The sequence below is a fragment of the Hemibagrus wyckioides genome, linkage group LG06 (assembly GCF_019097595.1).
Source record: "Hemibagrus wyckioides isolate EC202008001 linkage group LG06, SWU_Hwy_1.0, whole genome shotgun sequence".
Lineage (NCBI taxonomy): Eukaryota > Metazoa > Chordata > Actinopteri > Siluriformes > Bagridae > Hemibagrus > Hemibagrus wyckioides.
Window position 1 is genome coordinate 24,215,155 of NC_080715.1, and position 24,072 is coordinate 24,239,226.

At 38.0% G+C, this 24,072-nt stretch overlaps 1 protein-coding gene and 1 long non-coding RNA gene across 6 annotated transcripts in view; one reads left to right on the top strand and one right to left on the bottom strand.

Annotated features, from left to right (window-relative positions):
- nalcn (sodium leak channel, non-selective) overlaps positions 1-24,072 on the bottom strand; it is an 85,681-nt gene that overhangs the window by 36,955 nt on the left and 24,654 nt on the right. For all 5 annotated transcript variants that reach the window (XM_058393574.1, XM_058393573.1, XM_058393572.1 and 2 more), the window contains 5 exons: positions 12,751-12,882; positions 9,901-10,068; positions 5,089-5,280; positions 3,745-3,882; positions 2,513-2,587 (listed from right to left, as the gene is read on the bottom strand). In XM_058393574.1, the coding sequence (XP_058249557.1) occupies positions 2,513-2,587; positions 3,745-3,882; positions 5,089-5,280; positions 9,901-10,068; positions 12,751-12,882 (705 nt within the window). The remainder of the gene's footprint in view (positions 1-2,512; positions 2,588-3,744; positions 3,883-5,088; positions 5,281-9,900; positions 10,069-12,750; positions 12,883-24,072) is intronic.
- Positions 703-5,213, top strand: LOC131355249 (uncharacterized). Its single transcript, XR_009204843.1, has 3 exons — positions 703-2,621; positions 3,736-3,910; positions 5,074-5,213. It is a non-coding gene; the product is annotated as an uncharacterized LOC131355249 (long non-coding RNA).

Genomic DNA, 24,072 nt, shown 5'->3' on the forward strand with positions numbered 1-24,072 from the left:
AAAACTCCATCTTAAGGTGCATCTAGTGAAAAAAATCTATAGAGGATAGAGGAATAACCTACATGCAGGTCAAGAAGTGCATAACCTGAATAGTATGTTCAAAAAAATAACTTAAGACGTTGAATATGATCCTATGTGTTCAGGCATGCCAAAGAGTCTGAATGTGAGTTTGAACCTGAACTGTGCTGTTCTGAATGCTGTGGAAAACGTTGAAAAGGTAATTAGGAAAAAGGAGTCCATGATGATGAATCATAGTGGAATCATCTGTAATAACGACTATGGCTTGATGCTACTTGTGACATAGAGGAATGAGCAGAGGCTTTAATATCTACGAGTGGTCTCCTATTAGCCCTTGGTGCTGAGGGGCTGGTGGATTTCTTCACACCTGTGGCCAGTCAAGAATGGGGCCATGTTATGAATTTTTCACAGATAATAGAGAATATGGATTGAGGTATCTGGATGCTGAAGACCTCCATACATGTTTTAGAGATCATGTTTTTTACAGACTGATTTAAAAAAAAAAGATATTGATACTTAAATTGATATTTGATTAAAAATAATCTTGATAATGGGATTACTTGGCTTAGTCCCTTAAAATCAATGCATGGGTGAAGACCTTACCCTTTTCTGCATGAAGAAAAACCCCAGCAGATGCTGAGGAGGTGAATGTTCTGATATATCCTTGTTTATAGGCCATGGAGATGTATTCTGTTTTTTTCCCCAAAGCAGACAACAGACAGACTAAAAGATGTGTCAAACAACAGATGGAAAAATCATATGGCCTTGCTAGACACTTTTTAGTATTCAGAGTAGCATTTGGAAAAAAAAATGGTTGTATTTTTCTGGCATTTTCTGTCCTGCCAGGCCTTTCAATTGTAGTTAATACCTAAATTGCTAAAGGTATTTCTGATGGAAGAATAAAGACACTGTAGTGAATGACATCTCTTTCTCAGAGATGTCCTAGCCCTGTCTCTTCTGAGGCTATGGCCAATAATACAATGTTCTCCTGATGAAGAGCACTTCAGTCTCTAAACACGTCAATGGAGTGAAATAGGTGATGATTTATTCTCCTACACAACATGAAGGGGAGATGTAACTCTTTGTCAAGGTCTTGGACCAAGGTCTTGTTCCTTTGTTGAGTGCTGCAAAGACATATTTGAGTGATGTATCACAATTCTTTAAAGCATATGAGCCAAGAGGAAAAATGGTTGACTCAATATATCCATCACTCTCTTTGCTCTTTCAAGATGTTATCATGCGTGTATAGATGTCTGATCCACGGTAGAACCACCACTCTCAGTGTAGTAGACATTCTGTCAGTGAAAGTCAAAAGTGTCTGAAATGCACTGGCTCTGGGTTCTGCTTTTCATCGTGATGATGCTAATTAGGAAAGGACACTTGTCTTCACTCTTTCAAAAGTTTGTCTAGGCGAATTGCCAGCTCTGTGAGAGAGTCCAGTGTCGAGTGGCTATCATACCACGCCCACTCTGTGAGGACGTCTTATCAAAACCATTGGCAAAAACCGACAAAGAGATTTGGCTCGTTTCAACGGCTGCCTGCTGCAAGTGTTTTGAATTCAAGCTCGTATTTGGCTGTATTTCTGGTCCCTTGTTTTTGGGTAAGAAGACGCACTTCTGTTTCCTTGATCAAATAATATTTAAAAAGAGGCAGACAGAATAATTATAGGACGAGATAATCAAATGAGTAATCATTTCAGTGGTGAGGTTGATGAGGGATCTAGCTGCTGGATATGGCTTGATCAGTTGTTGTTTAACAACACTTCCATGAATACACAACATCTGATAAAGTTCTTCAAAATCTACTGCATTGATCATATGAGAAGTCTTCAATCAGACATAGACCGTGTTAGATACATAACCAAGGTTTTCTTTTTTTAAATAGTTCCAAGACAAATCCAAACTGATAACCAGAACAAAGCAGAATAAAAAATGCACAGATAAAAAAGCCCACTCATAAGACTGCCACTAATAAAATAGAGGACTGAGACTTCACAAAGTATTAACATGTTCTGGGTTAGATAAAGTTTGAAGGTCAATCTAAACAAGTGAGTTTTGATCATGTGATCAATGTGATCAGTATACTGTAACTGACTAAGCTGCTGTAACACAAGAATTTTCTTCATAGGATCAATAAAGTATATCTATCTATCTATCTATCTATCTATCTATCTATCTATCTATCTATCTATCTATCTATCTATCTATCTATCTATCTATCTATCTATCTATCTATCTATCTATCCATCCATCCATCCATCCATCCATCCATCCATCCATCTATAAATCATGTGACATGGCTGATAGGTCACTGTTGCACTTAGGATCATGAGTCTTTCCATGAATGGCACCAGAGATCTGACACTGTGCTTCAAGTTCTTTTCGATTCCCGTGTAGGTTTACCCTGCCATCATCATGGATTTCATTATTTTCCTTGTATGCTCTGCTGAAATTCAACACTTCAAATTTCAAACTAAAAATAAATAACATCTTACCTGCTTTAGCTTTTTTAAGTCCTCATCAAGCTCAAGATTGTCCAGAATTACAGCTACAAACAGACTGAGCAGGATCTGGAAAATATCAGACAAGAGCTTCTGAATAATGGTAAGGGATTCAAAAATCATTTTACTTTTATTAGAAAGAACTTTATTTTATAACAGAATATTATCAATGAGTCAGTCAAAAATGAAATCCATCAATGGCATGCGACAGAACATTTTATTCAAGGTCATGTGTGGATCTGGATGTGTGTGTGTGTGTGTGTGTGTGTTTTTTTTTTCATTTTATCAGGAAATGTCTTCAGGTTTTCATGACTAAAGTGACGGAATGTTATATTATTATAGAATTATACGACATCATAAGTGTGTATGAGTGCTGAAATTGTGCTGGGCTGCTTGTTATCTGTCCAGTAGTGTGACTCATATCCCAGCGATTTTGTCAGTATGCCGCAGTCTAGTGTCACTTCTATTGTCCATGTCACATCTCAAACTAAATAGAAGTTAACACAGCCGGAAAAGCCAGGCCGAGCTAATAATAATAAGTTCGTTTTTTTATACATACTGTATACAACAGAACCCTACTGTTACTCCAGACATAAAGAAAATAAATGGGATTTTGATGCTTATGAAATGTCAGTGTTTTTTTCTTTAATGCAATCTTGACTTCTTTCCCCTTTTCTGTTTTCTTTTTTTGTTCCCCCTTATTTAACAGGGGACGAATAAGCAATTCAGCCGTTACTTGATTACATGCTCTGGCTGCGTTCTCATTACTGTTAAGATCGTGTTGAAATGTCAGATTTAAACGGCAGCTCTTCACTCATCTCAGCTTTTCAAATGTCAGATGCGAACAAGCATCAGAGCCACAGTGATGGGCAATTACGGTCATGATGAGCTGCTAATCAAACGCAGACAGTATAACTGATAAAGAAGATTTATTATGTAGGACCATTAGCCATCCTGTGCAAATTAAAATCCAAACATTATTTGTCACAAACACAAGCGTACACAGTATGACGCAGTATGTAGTTAAATGCTGTCTGTCATAAAGTAGAATAAAAACTAAAGAAATAGAATTATTTGTACAGAAGGAAAGGGCGGCATTTTGTAACACAGGACTTTTATATAATATTCCACACTGTATAACTGTATACTATAGAATATACGATTATGCTACTGTATATTTTGTGTATTGTATTGATTTATTTTTCAAATCTGAGCAGAATTATTACCAGCGTAGCAAACAGGTGGTAGAGAATGAAGTAAATGGCCACCACTGGAGCCCACACTCGTCCCACTGCCACCAGGGTTTGATCCATGACGTCCACCCAACCTTCCTGAGTGAGGATCTGAAACATGGACATGAAGGCCTGCAGGAGAGGAACATAGCAGCCATCGGTTAGGACTCACTCATTATACATCCTTCAGTTCAGTTGTGACATTCACACCCTATTTACAGAAGTGGGGAAGTGGTAGCTCAGTGATCTGACTACTGATCAGAAGTTTGTGTGTTCAAATCCTATGGCCCATGGACAGACAAGCTGCCACTGCTGGGTCCATGAGCAAGGGCCTTAATCATCACCAGATAACAGCTCGGAGATTGTGGGTTTGAATCACAATGATGCTTCTGCTAATCGTGGCAAGGGCAGGGTAGTGTATATTCTCTCAGAAACACAAGCCAGTTATGGAAATGGAAGGACATAAGGAAGGACTTAAAGAAGGACATGAAAGCCTTTGCCATCCCTGATGGGTAGCTGTCCTTACTGGAGGATTTATTGGCTGTTACTAATTTAGAGAGAAAATTAGGGGAAAAAGAAGATGATGAAGATCCAATTCTCCAAAACTAAAACTAAAGGAAGACTTGATACATTTCTAACTAGAATAGTAATAGAAAACACATTACTGTATAATCGCATATTATATTTATTTGTGAATAAGCCGAATCAAGTCCTGAAAATACATCCACCTACATCACAGAAGATCCCAGTCGATCAGTGAATGTCACAAAGGTCACTTGAAATTCATTTCTTTATTGAAAATAATAATAGAAAAATGTCTGTCTGTCTTTAAAACCTGTTCACACTGGCTGCAGCTCTGAGTGTCTAATAAAGATCATTTCACAACTGTCCTATTGGAGCGCAGTGTGTGCAAATATCATTATCTTGAATAGTTATCACGTCACCCAGATAGGAGCTTTGGAAATGAGCAGCATCTGTTTACGCAGACCCTTCCAAGTCCCAGCACAAACATGCATCAGTGGATCTCCACTAATAACAGAGAATAAAAAAGATTTGGCTAATGAGAGCCCATCTCCTGAGCACTTAGTATCCAACAACTTGGCAAGAGCTGTTACTTGTGCTGACAGATTAAATATTGTGAAGCCGATGGAAAGTGTGTCAAGGCTGTGTTTGTTCCCGGTGTTTCCAAGAACCAGCAGAAGTCCAGCTTTCACCGTGTCAGAAATGAAACCATCAGCTTACCAGCCACGTTTTCTATTTGATTTCTATACTCATAATTGTGATTTAGTTGAGAATTTTTAATTGTTCCTTTTTTTAAACCAGGGGGTGAGATTTTACCCGTGGAAAGGTGGTGAAGCGGTCCAAGTCCTCCACGAAGCAGAACATCTGTAGACTGATGGCAGACATGACTATGAGTAGACTCGCTGTGAACACCACCAGACTGCCCAGCTTCTTCCCTGGACCAAAGATTTTGTAAACAAAATCCTCCAGCGCAGGAGAGATCTTGATCAAACGGACCACTCGTAACACCTGCAGGAACGACAGACAACCAAATCAAAATGAGTTCTTTCATGTTTTTCCTTTTAAAATGCAGTATCGCTAAAATACAATATCTTCCTGCCTCCCTGTGGTTTTCTGTAATCAATGCTGTATTGCAGTAAATGTCAACAGGTTAGCTGATGATGCTTACTAATCCTTCCTTGTCAGTTAGATTGTCTGAGAGGCTCAGGAGGAGCTTCTTCCCTCAGGATATCAGACTACTCAACACGGACAAATCCCACGACTCCATAAAGACTCCTTTACTCCACTGTACTTGCACACACTTCACTTTAACATGTTGCTCATCATACTCTATTACTTCTTCTCATTTCTATTTCTATTAGTATCTTTATGTAAGGTAGTTTAATACTGTATATGCACAGACTGAAGACTGAGTAGGTCGGGTTTTATTTTACTGCATGTTGTAAACTGTATAAGTGGCAAATAAAATCATGAATCTTGATTTTGATTAGTAGCTCATAGTGACATCTCCCACACTACCCCACTGCTGCATTCCCTCCACTTGGTTCCAGTAGCTGCATGCATCAGATTTAAAACACTGACGCTTGCTTACAAAGCTAAGAATGGACCAGGACCATCTTACCTCAAAGCTCTTATTACTCCTCACACTGCACCTCGCTCCCTCTGATCTACTAGCACTGCTCAACTGCCCCCACCATCTCTCAGTGTACAAGGTAGGTATTTATCTAGACTCTTCTCTGTTCTGGCACTGAGGTGGTGGAATGAACGTCCCCTAGATGTCCAAGTAGTCACTGACCATCTTCAAATGCTGGACGAAGAACTACCTCTTCCTGAAGCACTTAAACTAGCTCTTATTTCCCCTGTTTGTTTTATATATTGTTGTATGTTGTATGTTTTTAGGCTGATGTATCTTAAGTCTGTGACCTAGTGAAGCAGTGTTAATGTATTCGTTGATAGAGACTTCAAAGCACTCTTGTATGTCGCTCTATATAACAGCGTTGGCCAAATGCCAGAAATGTAAAAATTAACTTCCTACCATTTCATGTACCTCATCCTCTCCCAGAACCAGTCCCCTTAAGTTGGCTGCAATTTATAGAACACTCTAAACACTATTTGCTTAAGTATATATAGTTTCCATAAGCAATAAAGTATTTCTCTCTCGTTCTCCACCCCATGAACGGTCATGACAGGTCATTTTTTGGACCTAAAAATAAATAAACATACACCACTGATGGATTTCCCTACATAGGAATGAAACAATAACTCATGAAAAAAAAAAAAAAGGGGGAGGACCTTACGGGAACAATAGACCGTATTGATTATGCATTGATATGAAAAGAGCAAACATTGTTTCCATTGTCCTCTAAAACATTAGCGTTTTCCATTCCTCTGCAATTTCAGCAATTTCCAAATTGCTTTAGGTGAGCAAATCTGTGAACAATATATCATGATCAAGAAAAGGGAATGTCTATCGATCCAGCTGTTGCAGTCTGCTGCCTCTTAGATTCTTCCAGCCGAATTCCTCTCCTCCAGGACTCGGGGGGGGGGGGGGATGGGGGGGTTTGGACAACATATAACGCATCCACATCGATGTGAGAAGCCAATAAAAATTATAACAGGTCTGATACACTGTTGTGTACACCCACTTAACTACTCGCATTCACGTGTTTTATCACAGACAGAAATCATTTATTTATTACCCGAAGGGATATTTAGCTCTATTTTATGATGATGTACAAAAGTTCTCATTGTACTGCATGATACAGTATGAAGTAAACACAAAGGGCTATTTAGGTTCTCTGATAACATACTAAATAAAAAGAGGAGCAATATTTCTGATTGGAAATTATTCATAGAAGGAGAGTCCTCTTCTTTTTGTCCTTTTACCAAATTAGACGACAAAGGCTTTATCTGACCTTTAGCAGTGAAACACTGAATAAATTATACAATGGAGATTTTGCTACAGACAAAAAAGAAAAAAAAAAAACAGATGATCCATACAAATATCACCCTTCTTATTAGCGGCTTAAAAACATCCATGAATTATTTAAGAATGATACCTAGAATAGTTCATTAAAATAAAACTAATATATATTCATTTTTTTAATCCGCAGCCCTGAATCACAATCTCGTCATGATTCTTAACAATTATACACCTTAATTCTGGTATTGAAATAAAAAAAAGAAAGGATTGAAAAGTGTTTAAAACATAAATAACACAAACACGCTGTACAGAAATAGACCAAATAATCAAGTGACTCACTTCCTGTTTCAAAGCATGAATCACTGAATGAGTTATTCTTGCTTAGGCATAATAATCCTGAACACACAGGGGAAAGTAAAAATATTTTACTCATAAAGCATAGAAGAGTGCAACTGACCTAACACCCCTCCTGTGAGGGTGATCAGTACTCAGGTTGAGTCCTTAATGAGGCCTGTCCAAAAAAAAATTATATACATATAAATATTAAAACAAAAAACCTTGCTGTTTCTCTGTTTTCCTCCAGCTGTCTTCAGCCACCCACAAACACCTTGTCTACACAGTCCCTGATTAGTGCCTGATTAGAAAGTGTAAACTTCAGGGTTTTTCAGTTCAATTCAATTCATTTGTATAGCTCTTTTAACAATGGACATTGTCTCAAAGCAGCTTTACAGAAGTACAGAAACATAGAAAAATTTTTTTTATAAAGTTTAAAGTTACTATTTATCCCTAATGAGCAAGCCTGAGGAGACAATGGCAAGGAAAAATTCCCTTAGAAACGTTAAGAGGAACCAGGCTCAAAAGGCAACCCATCCTCATTTGGGTGACACAGGACAGTAAATAATGTCACTGTTTTTCAGGCACCTTCTTTAAGAAGAAGATATGAAGTATATGTTAATTTGTTTGTCCTTTTGCTTGCAATCACAATCAATCTGCAGCCTGACACAAAGCTCTTTCATTCAAATCTGTACTTAGTCCTGACAGCTTAAGCCCTTAATCACCCCGGACCCGTCAGCAGGCCCAGATCTACACGCTTTCAGTCTTCATCATAATCAAGTCTATGAGAACGACAACAAATCATTGAAGGCTTTAAGATAAAAGAGCCAAGAACTATTAGTTTCACTTTAATTACAGACTAAGCTGCTGAACATCAAGAGAGCTTAAGTGGTCAAGAAATAGTTTTGATATCAGAGATGTTCTATAAAACATGTATATATTCTACACATACTGTATATTATGAATGTGTCTGAATGCATTTTTTAATATCGTCATGTCATTCAGACTTCACAAACAATTCTTTTCAAAAGATGAAACGTTTTCATGGGTATTATTTCCTGTAGTTCATGGGTATCATTTTCTTCAGTTCTCACACTGCAGCAATGGCTTAGAAAGATGGAAGCTTATATCAGGTGCTGGAGATAAAAGGATAAATTCAAACTCTGGACATCTGAAAGTGCAAATATTTAGGACGCTTCAAGGCTGCAGTTTAGAATGAAAAATTAGTAACGTGAAAGTGTGTCATGAGGACCGGGAAGAGCAGCATGGTACCGAACCTGAGACTACATGTAGGAGGTGGTGTGAGTTCGGCTGCACTGGAACTGGGCCGTGATTGTGTGTACTCAGTTTCACACTTGTTCAGGAAGTAAAGTAACCTGCGCATGTGTTTGCAGATGATGACATCATTAGTTTCCACACACACGTGTAGCATGAGAGGCAGGGAAACACTGTGGGATACAGAAGTGACGAAGTGCTTAACTACGCATAATAGCAGCAAAAAGTTGATATGGCTGTGTATGTACGTTTGTGATGAACACAAATGCACCGGTGTTCAATATAATCAAGTGAGTCTGAAAGCAGACCAACGCTGCAGCACCACAGGAAACAATCACACTCTGAATCAGACCCAGTGTGGAAATTAATTAAATGCAACTGAATTATTGATACAGATTGGTCAGATGTTGTTGGTTCATTTACTTTAACAGCAACTCTGACAATATTCTGGCTGCAAATCACAGATTTATATCGCACTCTTGCCATGTGTGTTTTGTTCTGGTTCATGTCCTGTGTCCAACATGTCTTAATCAGTGGTTGGTTTCCTTATATGTCCTTATTGCCCACATCGTCTAATTAAGCATGTGTGTTTTTGTATATGTATATGTATACAAAAACAAGTATATGTGCAGTTACCGTGGTGTTCTCCTGCTATGCCATTTGTTTTGTCTTGTTTACCCTGGATTATGATCCATGCCTTCCTTGATGTTTTTCTACCTGCCTTGTCTTTGATATCCTGTTTGTAGATCACCTGACCCTTGCTTGTTTTTTCTGACTTTCCCTCACATTTTTGTTATTATTTGCTGTTCCTAATAAACTGCCTACCTGCACTTGCATCCTCTCAACCTCATTACCTGACATTATTTATCATTTCTTTAGTTACAGCTTTCACAAGGATTTGTACCATGCAAATGAATAACACATAATTAATTGTAATTGTTTATATGCTAAGGTTTTGATGTCTATTTAAAACATAAGGCATGGCTCTCCAGTGTGAGATTTAAATCTTTCCTTGTGGACTTTATCCAATCTATTCATAATTCCTATGGGATAAGAGGACAAGCTCTTATTTAGCTCTAAAAATCATCCATGCTTACTTGGAAGTAGGTGAGCTGGGAGTGGTAGAGGTCAGGGTAGATGTGCAGTGTAGTGCCCACAACCAACAGAGACTCAAACTTGTGTAGAGAGGAGCTGATGTACCCGGTGAAGCCCAGACACCAGATTTTTAAAAGAGCCTCCAAATCAAACAGCATTGTGAAAGCAACCTGAGAGAGAGAGAGAGAGAGAGAGAGAAAGAAAGAAAGAAAGAAAGAAAGAAAGAAAGAAAGAAAGAAAGAAAGAAAGAAAGAAAGAAAGAAAGAAAGAAAGAAAGAAAGAAAGAAAGAAAGAAATTAGCTGAATTAATATTATTTTCTCGGAACTGAAATCCAAATCAACTCAAGTAGAAGTTAACATTATCTACTCTAACTCCCTTCCTATCCTCTTACATTTACTCGTTTATTAAATATAATAAAACAGTAAAAAATATATGTACTTCAGTGGAATAAGGGACCATAACTGGAACGTGCCTGTGGCAGCTTCTTTATTTGAAAAGCTTTCATAGTTGCAGATTTCATCTCTCTGCTGAATTTGCACTGTTCACTCCGATAGTATTCCAGTATAGTCATTACTGTTAATGTTACGTGTGTGTGTGTGTGTGTGTGTGTGTGTGTGTATGTGTGTACTGGATTCAGTCCATCTGTACTATTTCAGTTTGCGCATACTCTGCGGCTAAATCTGAACTCTCCTACTCAGTGTTGTTTAGTGTCTCTAATGTCACTCACTCATTGTCTTTTCTGTTTATTGTGGATTGTTGATGCCCAACCTAATACCACTAACACTGCAGTGTGAAAAAATAGAAGCTTGGATCTATATGTATGCTAGCCTGGAAAATGCCTTTAATGTGTGAGAGTCTTGTGCATACTAGATCTCTATACAAATTTTGATCTGAACTGTTTTATTTGATAACCTCTGCATTACTGAGTCAGTTAAAGACATTTCAGATTTCCCAAACAGGAAACTATCTGTATGTCTACTAAAGAAAGTAACTTTTCAAACAACACATGGCTGCTGGCTGTCCAGTTCTAACTTCAGAAACAGAGGGGAGAGGGACAGTCGACGTCTCTAGAAGAAATGTGGCAGAAATTTAGCAGCCACTTACCTTATAAAACTGCATAAAACACTGACATCTGGTACATAGGATTGTCACATCAAATATGTAATAATAACAACAACAACAATAATAATAATAATAATAATAATAATAATAATAATAATAATAATTATTATTATTATTATTATTAATAATAATAATTATTATTATTATTACTGTTTAATGCTTTTTATAGTTTTATGTAAAAATATTTGTTTTATTTATTTGAAAGGCATCTTTGCTTTTTTATTTTTTTATGTACCTTTAAGTACCTTTTAGGACTTTTGCACAGTACTGTATATACAACAGAGTTTGTCCTTTTTTTCTTTTACATGTATCTACATGTATATAACAAATTATAGCAATTTAATAATTCACTTCCTTTTAATTCATTTGTCTAGTGCTTTTAACAATGGACATTGTCTCAAAGCAGCTTTGCAGAAGTATAGAAAAGTAGAATAAAAATTTTAAAGTTAAGTTACTACTTATCCAAAACATTTATCCCTAATGAGCAAGCCTGAGGCGATGGTAGCAAGGAAAAACTCCCTGTGATGATATGAGGAATAAACCTTCAGAGGAACCAGGCCTAATAGGAAACCTCATCCTCATCTGGGTGACACTGGACAGTAAATAATGTAAATGTTGATAATGTCCTTTCTTCAACAGTTTATAGTCACATGGAATTGTGCAACCAAGAGCTCCTGAGGAACTAGTAGGTCAGCATAAAGTTCATTATTGACTTAGCACTAATTCCTTCCTGCTGAAAGCTGACTGAGGCAATGGCAGTTCAAAGACGGTGTTATAGTCTCCGAGTGGTTATCCATGGTGGTCAGGAATACATTAGGGTTACCCCGAAATTGTATAGGGTAAAAATGTAAAGAACGCGTAAAGAGTTTTCATTCTAATTCCACTAAAAGATGCTCCATATCCTGCTATATAATTTAATCTACTTACGGAAACACAAATGTAAGTGTTCACCAAAGACATTCACTGTGTGAGTTACTAACTCCAAAGAAGGTTTGAAAATAGCCTAAATAAAAAACACCTGCATGTCGATTTAAATATATTTATGTTCCCTCAAAGTAAATGATGGCGACGTATTTTACTGCCAGTTTTCCAGAAGCCAGCCACAGTAAAATCTGTGGGTTTCCCAGACTGCCACACATATGAAAAAAAAAACAACAGCCGAAATTAGCTAGCACCATTCCTGACTCCTTAGATCCAAATAAAAAGGTGAAGTGGATTAATAGTGAGACGGAATGGGAACTGGGCTATGAGTATGAGCCTCATGCTTTTCCTCTCCTTATCTCTGCCTTTCAGCTGGGAGTAGGCGGGCGGACACACTCCTCTATCTGTCTTTGTTCCCCGCCGTGCCACCTGCATACTGATGGCACAGTCAGAACGTGACAGACAGCACACGTGCCCATAAACACACACACACATACACACACACACATACACACACACACACACACACTTGTACGCATGCTCAGAGCCATTCCCAGAACTGGAGCGTGCCTACAGGCTGTTTACACCCACACTGATACTCCTCAGTTGATTTAATCTCTGGGCTTAAGGCAGTAGAATGCAGTGAAGACAGGTCAGAATAGCAAGCTGTAAAATTTTATGCATAAACAAAGCATGTAGAATTGTTCCAACAGTGACACTGAGGCAAACACTTTTCTGGCATTATATACTTCTATGTAATATTATCATTATAATTGCAATTTTTATTTAAATGGAGTAGATTACTTACCTCAGCCAGGTAGAACTCATCATAGTCCTTTTTATGGTTCTTGCCCTTGTAATAGTTGCTAGAAGCCACAATCACATCCATGGCCACCATACTCAGAATAAACATGTGGAACATAGACGACCGCATCAGGTGCTGTGGAAACATAGAAGGAAAGTCCTGTTTTGGTCATTTGGAAACAGAACAAGGGCTCTGTATACCACTATACACACAAATTCATTTTTCCTCCCAAATACTGTGATTAAGAGTGTGTTTTTGTCTTGGCAACAAGGACTGAAGTGCAGGCACTGTAGATGAAAGCATTCAAAGTGGTAGTCACTCCATTGGTTCACAGAAACATGCTCTACTAAACATTTAAATGCCTGATCTAGAAAGATACCACTACTGGGCTACGGATGAGATAAACAACCTAAAACCTTTCCATTAAAAAAAAAAACCTTCAAAACACTTTTGAAGTGCACATTTCTGGTCATGACAGGGCAGTCTGACCCATTCCTCACTGATGTCCAAAGAGAGCCATAGTGAAGCAGATCCATCATCCACTGCTGTTTCATAATAGAGTCTATTAATCACGAACAGGACAGAGCAGGCTTGAGTGCACACTGCCACTGGCCTCTCAGTCCTCCCAGGCTTCCTCAGTCTGCAGCCAATGACAGTGATAAGAAGCCTGGATCAGAACCAGACCTCAACCTCCAGCACTCATGACATCTGTCTGAGAGCAAGTCAACTTGTGAAATAATCATTATGTGAAATATTAATAATTGTGACCTTTGTCTGTGATGAGTCTAACTTTAGAGCAAAAATGCAGTAGGTTAATTTCTGGATTAACTACTTTATACTTGTTCCCTCTTTAATGAGGACATTTTTACTCAGTTTTATTACTCATGAACAGCCATGAAGCCATGGGTTCAACAGTTTTCTTCCATTTCCCAAAAAACATTAAACAGAATAGAGTTATACAGAGTAGAGTAAAGTTGTATAGAGTTTAGAGGAGTATGTTATTTAAATAACATGGTGTCACAACAGCCACAACACAAAAGCAACTGGAAGGACAATGATTTAACACAAGAGCAACTGTGTGTGTGTCTGTGTGTGTGGTGCCCTCCATTGAACTGGGGTCCTTGATCCCAAATCCCAGAGTTCCTGGGATAGGCTCCAGATCCACACTGACCCGCATCAAGATACTGTTACTGAAGTTTAATGAATGAATGAATGAATGAATGAATGAATGTTCAATCAAATCATTTTTTCTGCATTTAAGGACTTCCTTATTGTCCACTGTTAGATACAAGTACTCTAAGTTAGTGCTCTCTTAGGCACAGCAGTCACTCCAAGCCCAGATTTGTCTTACAGATGTTTTTCTTACAGATGTTTTTCTTACAGATGTTGCACCAAATTACTTTGATCCAGACCTTTTAACCTTTTCCAGTTAGATCTAAACTTGTTTCCCAATAAAATATTCTACTTTCAGGGTATTTAAGTACAGAAGTATTTAATTCTCTATTGTTCATACAGGAGGCTAAAAAGCTTTGCACTTGCGTACATATAAAAATTGTAGATCACCAAACAAGGAATTCGGGCATTTCTGAATACACAACACACCAGCACGAATTTAGATGTAGTAATCTGAGGATAGCGAAAATAGTCTCACCAGCGTTCCACTGAGACGTACATCCCTGCTGTGGTGAAAGTGTGACCACGCACTGTGATTTCTCAAGAAAACAGCAGGATGCTTCCACAAGTTTCCACAAACTACACACCACAGAGTGTGAAAAGCAATCCAGACCCTTTCATTAGTAAGACAGACAGAGTGAACTGGCTCCCAGAGAGACACAGAACCAATAATATTCATGAACAAAAACCGATTTTTAGCGTTATCAGGTGGACTATAGAGTTTAACGTCTTTTTGTACTTGAGTGACGCCTGAAAGCGATTAGAAAACAGAGGAAAGCACAGTGTGCTTTGAAAAATATGGATAAATTGCGACGCTTGTGTATGGCGGTCCAAATGCAGCCCCACAGACTGTAAGTGGGTGGATAAATTGACAAGAACTAGAGGAAAGATAAAAAGTGCAGAAGAGAGAAATGGGAACAAACAAAGTGACTTGACTAAGATTCCTGAAGGAATAAAAACAGGCACATATACACACATGGGGAGCTTATTTCCAAATCTTACATAATGTAGACTATAGAAACACAACGGATAAACGGCAGAGCAAAACGGTCCAGGACTACAGCCAGGAAGTGTACAGAAACCCTGATTGTTCTGATTTAGTCAACACACAGAGCTTCACCTTGCAGTGGGAGTAAAATCAGTGTAGCACAGCTCTCTGAGTCACAGCCTTCAGGCAGTCATTAATTAGATTACTCAAAATGGGGTCACTACATATAAAAGAGCTGTGGTTTCCTATGATGTTCACCAAATACAGATGTAAAAATCCATAAGTTAATGCTGACATTCTACACAGCACTGTCTAGATCCAAACCCAGTACAATATTTTCATCTGATAAATACTGTAGCAGAAGTCAATTCATTTTACTTGTATGGTATTTTTAACAATGGGTATTGTCACAATGCAGCTTTAGAGAAATATATCAATTCCGGATATAATTTCTAAATGGAAGATGCATTCCTAATGAGAAAGCCAGAGGAGACAATGGCAAGGAAAAACTCCCCAAGATGATATTAGGAAGAAACCTTGAACACAAAAGGAAACCCATCCTCATCTGGATGATACGGACAGTGTGATTATAAATCTTTCCTTGTGTATTATCTTATACTATACAGTCCCATCTGGAACTATTGGAACGACAAGACCAATTCATTTGTTTGTGCTATACACCAAAGACATCTGGGTTTGAGCTCAAAATATGGATATGAGAAAAGAGGTTTGGATTTCAGTCTTTTTTTCAGCATCAGTATGGCTTCCCTAATAGACAGCTCTCTATTCTTCATGCAAGTTTATCAGGTTTAACAACAAATGTGTCACATGTGAAACTGAAGGAAGAAACCGAACCAAGAGTAGATTTTCAGAGTTATTTACAGTTTGTACTTGTACTTGTATGTTCCAAAATTTTTGCTTGCTAAAAAATTGAATGTTCTATGAGAAATTAACATGTGTATATATGAAATTAAAAATATGTGGCCCGGATGATCTGCTATGTGGTGACCCTGAACAGGAAGCAAAAGAAATAAAAACATGGAGCGTATAATAAAATAAAAGCTGAAGTGGCTTCTTATATTCATCTTTTGATCTCAAACCTGAATGTCTTCAGTCCAAAGCAAAAACTAATAAATTGGCTTTGCTGTTTCATCAGTTTCGGAGAGGACTGTATATTTCAAAAGTGCAACTGTGTAAGCTAGAACCTATGTGTTTATAAGTGTTATAACTTCTGAGCATGAGCCTCAGTCATTACAGTTTTAACTTATTATATTTTATTGTATCAAACTGAAGATATTACCTAGTTCATTGATGGAACCTTAAACACAAAACTCTGATCAACCGTCCACAGAAATCTCATGGTGAGATTGAAGCTGTCCGTGTGTGGCCATTTTTAGCAGTGATGACCCCCAGCCCAATGTGACCAGAACTCCAAACAGAAGTAGGGCATCAGGATGGATCAGGCAGATCCAGAGAGCAGAAGGAGTCAGGATCAACTAGTAAGTCAGGATTAGCATGAGTAACTCAACAACCAATCATTCTAAGACAAAAACTGCCTACTATTCAAAGACTCCATTTGGTAATTCTGTAGTAGATCATCTGGCGCAGCCAATCACAAATGTGTTAAATGTGTTTATTCTATGAAAACAATTTCCTTTGTCTGTCTGTCTCTTTTATTCTCCAAATCAAGTGCTATTTTTCCCGATACAGCATTTAGTCTGATTCGAAACCTGCTGCATTTAATTTTTGGTGAAGTTCATTTGTATATTGTAAAAATTTAAAGACAATCTGAGTGAAGTGGTCTCACTCTGCCTCTGCTTCTAAGTGAACTCAGTGAGAAGGCAGTTTGGTCCTGAATCGACCCAAATGCAGTAAGTGAACAAAAAACAGTCATGTACAGTATGTTGGATTTGTTGATGCCAACTGAACCATAATGAGTCAAAGACGGAGCTGTAGAGTTGCAAAAATGTTGTGGAGAGTGACAACTGACAACCAACCTAAATGGCATTTATTGAATACAAGCTGTTGGTTTTTTTTTCTGGCCAACTAATGAAGGAGTTTTAGCTCTACATGACCCTCAGCCATGTTTTTGGCATTTTGTTTGCTATGTTTAATTATATGCTGTGAGAAAAGTAACCAACCAAAGCAAATCACAAACCAAAATATCAATTTGCCCTCAGACTCACTAAGCCTTCCAATGACTTATTTGCAATATCTCTTGTGATCATACAACCCAATCGTAGCAATTTGTGTAGCTTATAATGTGCACATGTGAAACAATAATTATATTGTTCATTAAAGTATAAACAATAATACTTTTCATCTTGCATGTGCCATTTGAAACACAGGGAATGGTTGAATGTACACAGCAGAAGAGACTGAAAGTTGTAAAAGAAAACAGAGATGCCAGCTGCTAGAACCGGCTGAAATGTCATTAGCATTAAGAGATAGAAGAGACATTAAAGTCCATGGGCAAAACAGACTGGGCCACATGTGGAGCTCCAGAGCCGCAGGGCTAAGACACGCATACGCACAAGCACACACACATAACCGCACACACACATAACCACACACACACAGTCATAAGGTAAATGGAGGCAAAAAACAACCACATGTAAGATTTAACAAATTTTCCCTTTTTTTGTATTTTCTGTCACATTCATCTGGCCTGTGAGACATAATGGCATTTAAGCATCTGTTCTCTCACTCTTGTGTACGTTAAATAAGATGTAATTGCTTTTGTAATTGCTAATTAATCTTCACATGGCCTCACTACTCGCCAGACTAGAAAACTGCTTGATTTTAGGGCTCATTTAAACCTTTTGTTTTATCCTTCAGTGCCACATAAACATAAAGGATTGATAATTAATTCCTACTTCAGGTTCATGACATGATCCATTGCTTGAATTCTGTCAGTGTTACATTTACTAACTCAAAACATGATGTGCTTTTAAATTTTTCCATTCACCCAGTCAAGTTATATCAATTAGATGTTCAAGATTTTTGTATTTTCTAATTGAAACTAGGTCCACTTAGTGTATAAACATTAACATATGTACTAAGCATGGCCGTCCTCTCCTCTTTCCCTTCTCTGGTCTGTTTTGTCTTTCTGCTTGTCATTCGTCCCAGTGCCCACTCTCTGACTGAGATGGGACATGACAAAGCAGTTTGACATTTTCAGCTCCCAGACACTCAGCTCTCCCAAAAGGGGGGTGGGGGGTGTGTGGCTGAGGATGTAGGACAGACTCCATTTTCTCAGGGTTCAAGTTCACATGGATGCTACAATAATAACATGGTTTGGAGGTTGAAAGCCTGCTGTTGTGGCTTCTGCGTGCACTACGCTTCGGCTGTCTGTGGTGGTTTGTGAGATTTTCGCTCGCACGTATTATTCCACTGACTAGCGCTGTCGAAACACTTCCAACTGCAAATGCAACCAGGTGCTCTGGCCTACTTTCTCTGATTTGGCTTGTGGCACATGAATGCGTGAAGAGGATGTCAAAATAAATTTAATAGTAACAATACTGAGGCTGATGCTTTTCTTCCTGCATTTGATACAGACCTGTTTGGATTCTGTCAGCCGCATGTCATCCAAGCCCCTATGTCTAAGAAACTTCAGGTGCTTTCTGTGTCTTAACTTCGTCTCTTTATTCTTTGCCGGTTCCAAACAGAGCTTAAAAAAACATATCGCTTAATTAGAAATTTGGGCGATCTCTGGCTTCAGAGATGATGAATTTTTAAGGGTTTAAAAATCACTAGCCCGCGTGTGCATGACAAGCTGATTTCATGTCTGGATTGTTTTTATTTTATTATTTTTTTTTAACAAAACCTCAGTGTTGTAATAGCAAATCCCAGCACCTACACACATCAAAACGAGGTACAATCTGTGATCAGTTCAGTAGAATTATTTATACTAGATGGATTAATTAACATGGATGAATAGCGATTGTCTCTTAAGATTCAGTTATGTTGAGAAACACTTACAAAACTGAGACAAATAAAAACCAGTACAAAATTGTGATATAACTCTCCTGCAAACAGAAAATTAAAAATAAAGAATAAAGACACTAGCCAGACTCAAATAATCATTTTACTTTAAGACAGAACACCGCAGCCCAAGTGACTTTTTGTTGAGGTCACAAACACATTGTGTGACTTCATTCATGTCCCTCAGTTTGTATTATAATGATATTTGCTATCTATATGCTTATCTAGAAAGGTCTGGTGTGGCTGCAGGGTCAGAAGTCACACCTGACTCTATAGAAAGCCATGATCAACAGGTGGAATCAGGTGTAACTCCTGTTGATTGGATTAAAAACCTGCACCAACATGGCTCTTCGTGGATAACTCTGGTCATTACATTATTATAAACTACCACTTTTAGTCTAGTCAGTGGGATTTCTTAGGAATCATCACGTAAGCCTGGGCAGCAGTGACTGGAGCATCCACTTGCTCGTTGATCCACCTAACATATGTATCATTGGTCCAACTCTGACTATACTGAACATTTAAACATTTACAGAGCTTTCTCTACTCCTGAGAATGTGTGTTAGTTATTTAGAGTGAAAGAGATGGAAAGGTGAATAAAAGTGCTGTCACCTTGATGTGGGTAAATTGGCAGTAAGAGATGGGCAGTTAGTTAACGTCAATTCTCAGGCCACTCAGTCCTCTACTCTGTCACTAAAACAGATCATTGGCTCTGTCATTCTTTTTGTAAAGGGTGTACCAGTCCAGCAGTATTGGTATCAGGGTCAATATTCAGATTAATATTTGACATATTTGTTTTATTTTCCAACCTGGTAGCTTAGTGGTCAAGGTGTTACTGTCAAATGGTCAAGGTACTATTGACTGGATGATTGTGCACTTGAATCCCAGGTCCACTAAGCTGCCACTGCTTGGCCCTTGAGCAAGACCCTTAACCCTCAATTGCTCAGCTGTACAAAATGTAAGTCTCTCTGGATAAGGGCATCTGCCAAATGCCAAAAATGTAAAAAGGGGATTCACACTTTACATTCATGCCTACTTATCAGGAGCAACTTCCATTTATTACATTTTAACTGGGCAGTTAAGGGTGGTCTTGGGATTTGAACTTGATGGTCTTGGGATTTAAACTCACAACCTTTCTTGCAGTCAGTAGAACATACTAACCACTAAGCTACCTCTTTCCTACAGTCTACAGTTTATAGATTCATAGCTCTGGATTCCCCTTCTGGATTAAAACAGAACATCTATCTATCTATCTGTTTTTTTTCTAGCTATACGTTTATTAGTGCTGCACAATTTCCAAATTAGTGTTTGTCACTTGAGAATGTGTCTCATTGGGAGCCTAAACAGGTGGTCGGTTAATGATGATAACGATAAGGCATCATGTTTGAGAGATGCTGTCTCACTGGTTTGCGGCTCTTAAGACAAACATTGAGCAGAATCTTTGGAAATAGGATGTAATGCTACTGTACTGCAGGAATATGCATTATATCAGTGTGTATCAGTGTGACACCGGGCATGCTAGTATGCTATTGTGATGCAATCTAGTTGTGGTGAATTTATAGAAGTCCAGAAAAGACATTTGTTTCTATTTCTTTTTTCTCTTTTTATTCTCATGATCACAGCTTAGTTTGCTTGTGATCTTAATATTAAAAAAGTGGTTTTCTCAAGATCAGTACTTTATTTTCTTGTCTTCTTATGACCATAATAGTTTTTTATTTTTCATAAATATATATTCAGAGAGTCACAACATTTCTTTTGATTTTATGACTATATTATACAGTTACAAAAGGTAAGCTCTAACAGAATGATGAGAATTATAATTTAAGAAACACACTGTAAATGTTTACATTCAAACAATGCTTAGAAACCCTGCAGTAATAACACACGTTTGAAGATAACTGCTGTTTCTTCTGCTGGCTAAGACTTTCTCTCAAGGCAAATAGAGCATCAAATGAAAGTCATCAGGAAGTCATAGAGCCAAGTCATCGGAAAAACTGTTGAAAAAGCTGATGTATAACTATATAAAGCAGGTGGCCAGTGAAAAACAGCATAAAGAATTTTTAAAGAAGTATTCCTGTTTGTTTTGGTGTGTGTGTGTTCTGTGTGTGTGTGAAACAGAAATGAAATCAAATGAAACGAAAATGAAACAGCCTTTATTTGTCACATATACATTACAGCACAGTGAAATTCTTTCTTCGCATATCCCATCCTTGGAGGTTGGGGTCAGAGCGCAGGGTCAGCCAGGGTGTGTGTGTGTGTAGGGTGAATTATACTGTAGCTTGCTCATCTACACTGCTGTGAAAAAGTATTTGCCCCTGCCTGATGTTTTTATGTTTTTTGCATATTTGTCACACTTAAATGATTCAGATCATCAAGCAAATTTTAATATTACACAAAGATAACCCAAAGAAATGCGGTTTTTAAATGACGAGCTCATTTATGATTTATCTTTGTGTAATATTAAAATTTGTCTGATGATCTCAATCATTTAGCTGTGACAAATCAGGAAGGGGGAAATACTTTTTTACAGCACTGTATATTTGGCTATTTATTTATTTATTTATTTATTTTTAATTTAATGCTACTCATGAACAGGACAGAACTCTTACTATATGCAATTTTTTGCTTACACGACCAAGCAGCTCTTTTTTTTTAATCAGCTACCTAACCTCATGTCCTACAGATCATTAAAACTGAAATATTCAAACTATTTTTAGTATTTTTAGTAAAACAAAGAACACACATCATATATTTCTGTCATAACTGTTTAATTAAGTTAGATGGCTTAATTAAGCAGTCAGGCTACAAATAGCTTGTGGGAGGTTTGCAGGGTTCAAATCCCTCTGCCCATCAGTGCCATTATTAGAGCATGGTGATTCATGCTTGGGCTCAGATTGGATGATTAATTAATGCTGAGCGTTAGCTCTGGAATTCCCATTTGCCCTCCTGACTGTCTTGGCTAGGTGAGGGACGTGGGCTGAGCCTGGACAAGAGCTCATGATAATGAAAAGGGATTTGAGGGAATGCGATCACATGACTTTTGCTGTTTGTGAGCACCAATCAGGAAGAGGAGCGTATTTTGAAATTAATATACCAGTCATTTCTGATGAATTGATGTAAAGTAGGTGGTAGCTGGTGGTTAGCCATAGAAGTGAACTAGCCAGTGAACCTAGCGGAAGATGATGACAGAGCGGAAAACACTTAATAAATAATAAATAAAATCCTGCCATTAAACATAACTTTACTGAGCCACAAGGACTCACGAATTTTACGATGGGACAGTGACACTACAATACTTTCTGTTTAGTTTACCCCAGATGATTAAGATAAGTTGTCTTTATTTGTCACACATGTGCGGCACTCCTGGAGCAGGGTGGGTTGGGGGCCTGGCTTAAGGAGGCAGTTTGGCAGGGCTGGGGCTTGAACCCCGATCTACCGTTCAATGGCCCGGAGCCATTAACCACTTGAGCTACCACAGCCCCAGTATATTTTACTGCCATTTTTTAGCACAGCAGCAAAATCACAGCAGTTTTGCCTGCATGGCTAGGTAGCAAAAAGTTTCAAATGAATATCAATTATTCAGTAATAACAAGCAGGTTTCTGAAGCATGCTGGATAGAAACGAGTCGGCCGACACGTCGCTACATCTCTCCGTTTTCTCACAGACAAGCGCAGAGACATGCCGATGCTCTGTTCACAAACAGAAGGTGCTAAGATTTGATAAGAATTTGGTGTGTGCAAAGAATTTATAACCAGGGAGCAGCTGTGATACAAGCGTCTGCTCTACAAACCTGTAAAACCTCTAGTGTCAATACACATGATGTCTATGATGATGATATCTATGACTTTTCTAACTTGTATTTTCTATCAAATACAAATTACTACACATGAAAAAAAACATCTCCTAAAACCAGGAACACTCCGTATCAACAATTCCTAAATATCTATTATGTTAAAAATATTATTATTTTATTTCGATTTATGGCCTGCTGGAAAGATGTGAATGAACAATAACAACTCCAGCTCATGTCATTGATAATATATTTGAGTGAAACAAAGCACAGTAATGCCAATAAGGCAAAAGTGTTTTTCTACCAAAAGCTTAAAAACCCATACTGTAACACCTAAAATCTTCCAGCTTCACTTCAGTTAAAGTGCATCTAATATTCAAACGCTTTCTCCAGGAAGTTACAAATTGAAAAATTCAACATTTATGATTTTCACGACATTTCCATGCCAACAGTGTGGACTTTCAGCAAACTCGGTAAGAAAAGTTTAAAACCCTAGATGACGAGAGCTCTCTTTAGCACCGACTTCTCTAAAAACACCTTTGGAAAGTTTTTTTAAATAATTATTATGCAAGGCAATGCAAAGGGCAAATTAATGTCTGTGTGGCCTGTGGAGAGGAGAACAAGGAGACCTCATTAACCTTAACCATTTAATGAAACATGACCAAGTGCTACAGAGGCATTCAGCTCTGAACGAGGATTTCTCACAGCTGAAGCTCAATCTCTCAAAAGTGGAACGGGAGAGAGGAAATGTTCATCAAACTCTGTGCCAATGAATAGAAAATACTGTTTCAAATGTTGTGTTTGTGAGTGCATAATGACTGTCAGTACAGACTAATGTTAGTACAGAGGAAGATGACACAAGCTTATAAGCACCAGACACTAAAAATTGTGAAAGGATAATAAAGGACAAGATAGGAAGGGTCACATTCTTTCATCAAACTGGGAGAGATTAATATACTGAGTGCTTGCAAAGGTCTTGTTTCATAGCAAATACTCAGAATGATATCTAATAAAAATCCGCAAACAGCCAAATGTCAGTGCAGGCAGAGTGTCTATAACCCATAGAACACTTTCTAACAGAGCGTAACAAAATCCAACCATTATGTGTAATATATTTTAAATAAATCCAGTTCACACACCTCCGGTTTTCCCCTCTAGCCAACAGTGACAACTTGGCCATTGTGTTAGGAGAAATAAAGAAGAGCTTCGTATTAGCAAGACAGTTCGTATCTGCCTACACCACCTGAGGGACAGTGAGTAACACACCCAAACACACACGCACACACACACACACACATACACACACACACACACTCTTTCCTTCTCACTCTCTCGATCTCACACACACACACACACTCTTTCTCTCTCTCATACACATGCACCACCTCTG